Genomic DNA, 10,194 nt, shown 5'->3' on the forward strand with positions numbered 1-10,194 from the left:
GTGCATTACAAATATTTTGAAGTAGTTTGTCTTATTGAGAAATGGAACCCATAGGCATTGAAATTCGAATTTCTTGGAGGATTTAGGCTTTAATAAACATAGGCAGTCAGTTTTTAGAGTACGGCCAAAAAGTCAAATCCCTTCGGTTTAGCAGAACTACGAGTTTTTTTTCTTAGAATACAGAGAGCTCTATAAAAATATAAAGAAATTTGACTTGTGTTTGTTTATGTGATTTTTCTTTAAACTGAAGATGTTATAAATATCAAACTACCAGTGGGCTAGAGGTTGCCTAGAAAGTTGGGTCTTAAGAGTGAGTAATGCTAGCTGAGGCTAACTATGAGCCTTAATCTATTTTCCTTGATTTTATTCGGCTTTAAAAACATTGAATTGGCTAACATACTGCATTGCCCAGACCCTATAATATTCTAAATTCTCTAATAAGTACTTTTAATAATATCTAATGAATAATAAAATATTTCTTGAACTATCACTTTCATTAAAACGAATTTTAAAGAACTCTTGAGGTTTGCTTTAAAATTAAAAAAAAGAGGCATTTCATTTACGATATTCCTGAAATAATGGTTAAAAGTAAAAACAAGGTTGAAGGTAATAGATTACTAGTTAGATGGAATAAATAGACGCGGAATATTAACTTGTGGTGGAGTGTAGAAGGGGGTGTTTATTTTTAGTTTGTCCACATTTAGTTGTTAGATAAAGTCAAGTCTATTCGGTCCACCTGTTCACTAGCACGGGAGATCCCCAACGATTAGTTAGAAAATAATGGTCCCTTTTTGTGTGTGGGGAGGCAAAAAAACAAAAAATTCAAGATTAATATTTAGTGATGCAATCTTCAGTTTAGGAACACCTAACCTTTGAAGAAATATAAATCTGATATGAAATATTCACATTACTTCACTTATTGCAATATATTGGATGCAGTTTCTTATTACATTGAAGCTAAAGCTTCCCAGTATCAGCGGGGTAAATAACTTATTACACACCACTTTTTACGACTTACACGAATGATAACGGCTAGTAGTTGCATTACACAGCGTTAGGCGTTGACATGTTGGTTTAATTTTTTTTGCTGAATCTAACAGCTGTTTATTTTTACCTTTATTTTTTGTAGATTTTGGGCTGAAACATCAAACTTCAAGGCTTCAAAAAGGATCTGGGTGTGTTGTCGTGCCTTCTTCAGTGGCTCTATTGAGATACTATTACAGTCGAACCTCCCATATAAAGGACACTCTCACTAGTGACCACCTCCATTTACGGACTGTTTTTGGATTTTTCCCCGTTTTACCCCCTATAACACTTTCTATATAAAATAACCTCCGTTTAACGGGACACTCTACATAACGACCGCGGACATTGATTTTGGGAGAACGGATTATATGTTTCACCTCCCACCAACGACCACCTTATTATTAAAATTTCGTTTGACTCGGTGATCAAAATAATTAACCCCTCTCAAGTTTTTTTTTTTTTTTATTTCTGGTTTTTCCTAAAGTTTCCTATATAAGCTCCATACATCTTGTACCATTTTTAATCATTTTTCAATATAACTTCGGACGAAGAATATTATTTTTTATGATATTTCTCTCAAACGAAAGTGGTTAAATCTAGAAGAGAAAATAAATGTGTTATAAAGATTTTGCAAAAACCATATCGAGCCATCGTCAGCTTGCCGAAAGGTTTGTTCTATTTTTCTAATAACAGATGATAGTATGATGATAGTTTTACCATAAATTATTATTGTTATGAATAAATATGATGATTATTATAAAAATAATTAAATAAGTCAATAATATGTTTTTTGATAAATTTTTTGGATAATTAAGAAAAATTTGATGCATATCATATAGCTAAATAATTATGCAATTATGTACGTTTTTAAATCAAATTTAATAATAAACAATTTTTAAATAGAAGTTTGGAAAAAAACCCATATTTTTTAATTATGAAACTTGCCTACCTCCTTCTAACGACCACCTCCAAACAGCGGCCACTTTGCTTTCCCCCGCCAGTGTCCGTTATTGAGAGGTTCGCCTGTATTAGGTTTTAGAAGAGACAATACCATCCATCTATGTTGTCCATTAGTACTGACTGAGTTACTCTAAAGCCTTCTGGATAAACTTTCAAAGCCCTTTGATATTAATAAAATAGAGAGCAGAAGTGGAATTAAATTTGCGTATCATAAGAGAGATTCTTTCACTTGGGTTTCATCAATTAAAAAAGAAAAATAAAAAAAAACCTTAATATAAATTGACCTAGAATAAGGTTAGAAATAAAAGTGGGCCAACAAGTTTGCAGGTATGCGGTCACTCAGCGAAATTTTTAAAAAAAAAATGGTACCATTTATGTCAAAATTATAATTTTTTACGAAATTTGAGGAAAATTTGACTTTTAAAAAAAGTAGAAAATTCCGAAGCCGAAAACTTGGTATTGGGTATCAAATTTGTGCTTCTGATTTTTTTTTGTTTTAGTTTTTATAAAAAAAGATCATGGCGTCTTAAGAAGTAAATAAGTCGATTATTATTATTTTGTTATTAAATTTTTTGTTTTTAACTTTTACTATCACTAAAAAAAACTAGCTTAATGCAAAGCCATCTTTCTTTTGCTCCTTCTTATTTAATAAGCGTTGAAAGACATCACCTTGAAAACTGAGGCACGCGTCCTAGCAATGAAGTTCTGAATAATTAATAACTGATTGTGACAGCGGGAAGGGTAGCCGTATACTTTTACCCTAGGATTGCCTTTAAAAAAATCTCTTGAGCTTTAAAGTACTTGCTTCCGCTTCTTCGTAAATATTACTTCCTTTCTAGGGTAGCTAGCCGTTTTAAGGAGAGAGAGCCCTTCCTAAAGTAGTTAATAATTATTCATATTTTCTATGAAAGAAAACAGTATAAACACCCTTGGCAACTACCCATGGCCTTTCCAACAACACGTGAAGGGCTCAGGTTTGTCTGCCAGTTATAGATCCAAATCGAAAATCTGAATGATCGCAATTTTCTTAATATTAAATGTAAATTTAAAAATATAAATAAAATACTGATAAAATAGGGCCACGGTAGCCGAGAGGTTAGAGGTGAGTCCTGTATAGCTAATAAGTATTGTGGTACTGGGTTCAATTCCCGGTCTTAGGCCTTGGATTTTAATTAATGGTCAATAAAAGAAATTTACAGTAAAGTATGTTTGCTAGTCGCCTCCGTCCACGACACCTAATTGGTAGTTGGACTTTAAGCCCCGCCTGAAAAAATAGGCAATTACTTTACTTTACTATTTACTGATAAAATGAATGCAAACTAAAAATGTTTGCTAATATAATTAAATTTGTTAAACAGTGATGTTGTACTTAACGATAATTTGTACACGAAAATAAATCACGTATATTTGTTTAATTAAATAAATAGTGAAAAAAGAAAGATGTTACAAGCCGAAAATGTTCTCAATTTTGTAATTATTGTTGGGATGAACATTTAAAAATGGTTGGAAATAAAATAGAAATCCAAGAGAATTAAAAAAGTAAAGCTGCGAACTTTAATAAATAAAACTTTTTCAAAAAAAAGAATCCCAAACAATTATGAATCAATTACGTATTTATTGTTTAACATATACACCTACTGCACTTTCATTCTTCTTCGAGGAGATAGTGCAAGCTTGGGAGGATCTGCAACATTTTCGTTTGGAATTTTTCATTTTTGCAGATACAAAGATACTTCTCAGATACCGATAGCAGTTGATATCCTCCTGGCTAACCTAGCTTGCGAGCCAAAGGAGGCACCTTTGAAGGCACAGTACATGCTGCATGTAAAGTGCATTATTTGATAAATTAAGGAATAAGTTTGATCCTTTACGTGAAAGATCACTTAAATATGTAGCAGGAGGTTCCCAGTTTTTTTTTTTTTTTTTTTTTGTAATTAAACGCAACTCTCCCAAAATTACCAAATAATTTAAACCTTCTTGTTTGTAACAGATGTAAAATTAGTTTTTAACCATTTTGGGTATGCTTGAGAACATCTAAAGCTCTCACATCTAAATCACTCGGAAAACGACTTATTTCCCGATATTAGGAAAAATACCAGCTTTACTGCCTTGGCAATATTTTCTGTAGAAAGAGGATGGAAAAAATACATAAAAACGACCTATCGCGGTGCTCTTCTTTCTCTTTGATAACAAGTTAAAAAATTGAAATATGATTAATAAATACCAAATTTTGAAATATACTAGCACCTTTAATTTTGAAAATATCGTATTGCGGTTTCCGGTTTCTTTCATAACTTTTTATACTCTTTAAATCTGTGTATATGAAAATGGGGGTTAACTGAGAACCCTCACATTTGGACGCGCGTCAGCCGCGTATGCGGGCAGGAATCTAAAATCAAGTTACATATTCTGAAACTAGAGGTGGCGGGCAACAAATTTTTCATCTACAATTTTTTTGCTCAGATTAACCGTTTAAGCATGAAATGCATTTGCGCTGTCTTAAAATGAAGACCCAGTATAGAATTTTTCTATTTTATATTTTGGGTTTGTGTCATTTTTATTTTGCGGTGTAATAGTTTTCTTCTACTTTGTATTTTCTTGGTATTCTGAACTCTGGTGTTCAGCTTACTGCAGTAATCTGTTAGTTTTTTATGCTTACAAATTATTATCATTATCATCGTCGCAATTGTTAATGAAATCTTCAATCAAAACAGCATTTCGGATTAAAAGTAATTTTTGATAATTCAACTCGATCGCAACGCAATACTTTCACTCACTAGGAGAAATAGGAAGCAAAACTTGTTACTGTTCCTCGTTGGGCTAGGCTACGTTGGGGTATGAAGCACCTACCCTCCTAGAAATGTATGTGTACCGCACTGTGCTAGTGTACATCCCATACCCATAAAAACGTACAAGATCTTGTAGAGAAGTGGTTGCTAGTGAGGAGGAGAAAAAAAAAAGGAAGAACAGACAGTTCGTGCACGTGCGGTAAACATCGTCTTCTTAATATTCAATACACCACGTGTCTATTTCCGGTGACTTCCGTCCTGGTACTGGATGCGTACTGCTAGCACTAGCACTATAGGATGTGTGCAGGGAGAAATACGAACATCTGCGTGTATGGTATAGTGTGGCTCGTGTGTATGTGTGTGTCTCAGTGTTTATTTGGTTGCTTGCATGTGCAAGTAGGTAGGTAGATAGGTAAGAAACCATCAGACTCTGTTTGCAAATGTACTTGAAAAAAAGCGTATCCCATCTCATACCGGCCGTAACTATGATTATTGTAGAAGACAGGTAAGAGAGTGCGCGCTGGTCTAACCCTTATGATATCCTGCCTTGGTAAACAGTTCTTGAAAGTATAAACAAGCTTTTTATATAACTGAAGCACATGTCTCTGTTCACTAGCTGCTATCTTTATTTATTTAAGTATTCTCTTTTTTCTTTTCATAAACCTGTCTTTTATTCAAATATTTTGACCATCATTCAAATATTTTGATTTTTTTTTTCCTTGAGAAATGTAACGTAACATACACCGATTATTTAAAATTTACTTAATAGGTAACACTCAACTAGATTTCACTCCTCGTACTTGGATAAGTTCTTATAAATTTATGATGAAACATTTCAATTTTTATTAATTTTTTTAAACTATATCTGAAAACAATCAGTATGATTTGAACAAGTTTCAGAAAGAACATCTTGTTTTTCTGATTCAGTCCTCGAAACTTTACACTCTAACGCCAATATAAAAAGTTCCCGTTAATTATGCACTAATTAAACTAATTCAAATTTCATTTTGTATAATAAAGTACTTCGGTTTTGATAAAGATAATATCCCCCCCCCCCAAAAAAAATATTTTTCCATACTTAATATTGGTTCAAAGCTACACTTACAATATTTATAAAATTGTTGCCATAAAAGTGATTTTAGGAGACTTCTAGTGATAGCATTTCTTTTAAAATTGCAATTTCAGTATACATCGCACATTTACAACCCTTAATATTAAGTTCGTTGTGTTAATAAAATCGACAAATAGAACCAACAGTATAAATTGTAACAAGAGAAAATTTTGTGTTTTCTTTTAGATTATTATTTTGTATCTTTTTTTTTTCTACCATTTTCTTCTATTTACTGAATTTTACGCGTTAGTTCTATATTTAGAGATAATTGAGAATATTGAGAAAATAAAGCAGAGCTTCATGCTTATTCTATTCACCTAAAAGAAAAACATTTAAAAAAAAAAACGCAGTTCAACAAAAAACAAAAATATAAAAAGACTACATGCTATAAAATTTCGTACATCCTGTTTATGAAGTTTTAATGAATAGACATGCATACAAACAAAAAACTAGTTTAGAGAGAAACAGAGAGGAAAAAAAAACAACATTTTTTTACATCATAAAAGTGGCTACCAGTTATCTGGGTATATACAAGGTTTGGGTGTCTGGAATAAATTAAGCCACTGATTGTAAATGTGAGACTGGTGCTGGTTTTAAAGATAATGAATTCACATTCACTTTTTAACAAGCATTAATACAATCTTTCGGTGAATTTTAATTTTGCATTAAAAAAAAAAAATCCATAGTTGCCAAAAACTGTTTAAGTTTCGTTTAAGTTTAATTTTTATAGAGAACGAAAACCCTCAGAATTTCTGATAATTGCAATACTTCAGTTTACTTTCTGTAAAATCGTTTATCAGATGTATTTTTTTGGTCCAAAAATAAAAGGCCAAATAGGTTATATTTTAGGTTAAACACAAATATGAAAGATTTCGTCATTATAATCTAGAATCGTTCAACAATATATCCAATATCCAATCGTTCAACAATATATCCAATATCCAATCGTTCAACCATTATAATTTTTCAGTAATCATCGTACATCATCCAATCCAATTGATGCTTTGAAAGAAATGTAAACACACAGTGATCAGTGTGAGAACCGTAAGAAGGTACATAGTATGTTATGTTATGAGTAAAAGGGAGATGAAAATGTGACTAATTATTTCGTTCTTTTTTTTTATATGTATATTTTCTAATTATAACCGGAAGAACGATACAAAATCTTAAGCACCTACTCACGGTGTGAACACTCATTCAGTTACATAACTTTCATGAGATTAAAAAAAAACAGTAGTTACAACTTATGATATGGTACATCTGGTAATGTATTAATGGGAGGGGAGTATCTATATATTTGTATATATATATAAATATACACTACAATAAGAACACCCATAAAAATAGTTTAACATTAGAGACACACTTCTGGCATGAGCATTAAAAGTGCCTGTTATTGTTTACATTACAAATATATGATTATTTTAATTCTATTGTAACGATTTATATTAATAAATAAATTAATAGTCTTTGAATAAGATTTGTCCATGTACTGCCTGCTTTTCCTGCGCTGAGAATAACGAATTTCGCTGTTAAAATTAACATTGCAATTCATCAATTCATAGCTTAAGAAATCGTCATGCCGTTTATTGATGAAGTGGGCACCCTAGAAGATTTGTAAGATATAATGGTTATGTGGTAAAGTTTAATCCAACTTCAAAATATCTTCAAATTATATGAAAAAAACAAATAAGTTTCCAAGAAAAATATTTTAGGTTGGTAGAAGAATTTTAATTAAACCTCCATTCTATTCTAATAAATGTCAATTTAAAACATAATCAATGAGTTCTTTTCGAGTTCAGAAAATAATTTTTTTTTTTAGTTTTCCGTGCGGATTTTCCGAAGCAAAGACTCGTCAGAAGATATGGCGATAGATGGAAAATAAAAAGAAATAACAGCAAAATTGAGGTAATTTTATTTCAATAAAATTAGTAAATTTAAATGTTTGCGGGAATTAGCGGGGATCGTGATCACAGATTATTACAAGAGTTATTTTCAATTAGGTACTACTAAAGAGGGCCCTTTAAATCCGTAACTATAACAAATAAAGCAGTGCGAACTAATAAATGCAATAAATTAAATATTCTAAATACTACACATTTAAAATAACAATAGTTCAATAAATGTTTTAGCTACTCACCTCATATGTTGATTAATGCAAACAGTTTTAGCGTCACAATATATTATTATTATTTGAACGTTAATATAAAGAACACCTGTAAAGTAACGAGTGCAGTCAACGCGGCAACAGTTGAAAAGAAGTAGCGTGTGAAGAACTAAATTTGGTGGGGGAGAGAATATTATAGTTGGTTACTTGACAAGAGTGATGCTGATGGGTTGGTGGAACTGGTGGGAGTAAAAGCGGATGTCCCCGGTAAGGGTTGGCCGGAACAGCGTTCGTCCGGTCACGAAGCTCTTACAGCTGAAGAAGAAGTAGAAGAGACGGGCTTCTTTTCTTTATTAACCCACCCTTCTGCCTCATATCTGTCATAGGCACAGGTCGTTCCCATCGCTCTTCAAAGTTTACTGGCCTCCCATTTTCTATATGTGTTTAGTTTTGTTTACAAGATTAGCCAAAGTCGTCATAAAAAAAGGAAGAGGAATTATTAATTACAAGACGTGCGCACAAAACTACTTCCGTATATGATTTGCATATTAACACTTTATAGTTGTGAGACGAAATTAGTAACTCGTTCACATTTTGTTTATGTGCACTTTTAAGGAAGTAGGACTTGAGATTGAAGCAAAATATAATATAGTTTTGACCAAACTATCACATAAATATGATGAGAAACCACATAGTTTCCCTTTTTGCAATTAATATATCATTCTTATTTTGTTCGAAGGTAAAATGTCTATTACTGTACAGTGAATCAGAAAGCAACGGTTAACTAACTTGCCTCTTGTCGAGCAGTAGATTTGAGTACCAGATTCTAAACTATTCTTTATATTTATTATTCTATATTATTTACAATCAGAAATAAACAATGTTAAGGGTAAATTTGGTCAAAGAGTAATTTGATTGAGTAACTTGATTTGTCTCTTTCTATGTATGGATGCACTTTAGCCAACTTTACAAACATTTGATAGAAGGTTCCCAGAAATAATCGAAGAAGATATCATGTAAGCCTACTTTTGCAGGAAATTTTTCGTGAATTCACTGTGCTAGTAATATTTAGATCATTAAGTGAAGTAGTGTTTATATTATGGTAAATTAAAGAACAAAGAAAGTAAAGTAATGCCTATTTTTTTTCAGTTGAGTTTTACGTCCAAACTGCCAAATTAGGTGTCGCGGATGGGGGCGATTAGGAAGTTAACCTTACTTAATGTTCTAATTAAATATTAAATAAAATCTAAGGCTTAGTCCGGGAATCGAACCCAGTACCACAATACTTCTTAGCTTTGTGCATCTTGCCTCTAAACGCTCATCTAACATTGCGCTGTTTTCTGTGTTAGTAGGAATACAGTATGATGGTAAATAAAATCTTTCGGAACGCATTCAATAGTTCCCAAAGTTGAAGTATATAAAATATTATTACATTAATTATTTATAATTAAACTCATATTTTGTAAATATTTCATGGTCCGCTAATTGTACATTGAACTGGCAACGTTCTTGCCTTGAGTCTTCTAACATTTTTCTAATTTTTTGTTTGATTTGTTTGTACTAGTCTCTTGTTTCAAGTTAACCCTATTCCAGACAAGATTCTTAGCCTCTGAAGTTTAGAAATTTGGTTAAAATTGATGTAGCTGTTTTATTTTTTAAAAAAAATATTGCACCCAATTTTCGAATAACCAATTTTGATAACTTAGCACAGAAGTAACCCGGGAACTTCCAAACATCTGTGGTTGTAAGATAATAATTCAATATCTGCCTCGGATGTCTTAATTTTATAACCAAAGACAAATTGAAATGCAAATAATATGACAAAAATTAATACTCATTCAAAACTATATCTTTTACAGATTTACAATCAGCTTCAAGCATTACAATGGCATGGTAAACACTCAGATGTTGTTTCGGAGCGTTCAGGTTTTTTTGAAATCTCTCCATTGCAACAAAAGCTTCAGAGATTCTCCGCACATGTTGAAAAATCAAACTAGGAGAGTACAGCAGAAGTAAGTTTATAATTTCTATTTGCTCAAATTACAGAACGTATAGTTTGTTTTCAATTAATTCAGTGATTCATGATAAATATGCGACCTTGGATAGTTTTTTTTTGTAATTCAAGCAAGATCAGTCAACGCGTCAATTCATGATGAGTTGCAGCCTACTAGAAAGTTACATTTAAATACTAAAAAGTATGT

The 10,194-nt window shown here is 31.8% G+C and overlaps 2 protein-coding genes across 14 annotated transcripts in view; one reads left to right on the forward strand and one right to left on the reverse strand.

The window, feature by feature from the left end:
- The window catches only part of stumps (DBB domain-containing protein stumps), a 125,264-nt gene that overhangs the window by 53,000 nt on the left and 62,070 nt on the right, over positions 1-10,194 (reverse strand). Inside the window, exon 1 of one of the 4 annotated variants that reach the window (XM_074137065.1) lies at positions 8,027-8,149. The exons of the other annotated variants lie outside the window; for them this stretch is intronic. The gene's annotated coding sequence lies outside the window, so the exon portion shown is untranslated. Of the gene's footprint in view, positions 1-8,026; positions 8,150-10,194 lie in introns of those variants that run through there. 4 annotated transcript variants of the gene reach the window in all.
- Positions 1-10,194, forward strand: part of LOC141458718 (uncharacterized) — a 37,591-nt gene that overhangs the window by 24,031 nt on the left and 3,366 nt on the right. For 5 of the 10 annotated variants that reach the window (XR_012461124.1, XM_074137072.1, XM_074137068.1 and 2 more), the window contains one exon: positions 9,853-10,005. Coding sequence is in view for 5 of the 10 variants with exons in the window: in XM_074137072.1 (XP_073993173.1) it covers positions 9,853-10,005 (153 nt within the window). In the remaining 5 variants the exon portion in view is untranslated. Of the gene's footprint in view, positions 1-1,129; positions 2,407-7,451; positions 7,602-7,708; positions 7,795-9,852; positions 10,006-10,194 lie in introns of those variants that run through there. The other 5 variants (XR_012461121.1, XR_012461122.1, XR_012461123.1 and 2 more) reach the window with 3 other exon arrangements.

This window comes from Rhodnius prolixus, unplaced genomic scaffold (assembly GCF_049639745.1).
Source record: "Rhodnius prolixus isolate KJV_2025 unplaced genomic scaffold, Rpr scaffold_5, whole genome shotgun sequence".
Taxonomy (NCBI): Eukaryota; Metazoa; Arthropoda; class Insecta; order Hemiptera; family Reduviidae; genus Rhodnius; species Rhodnius prolixus.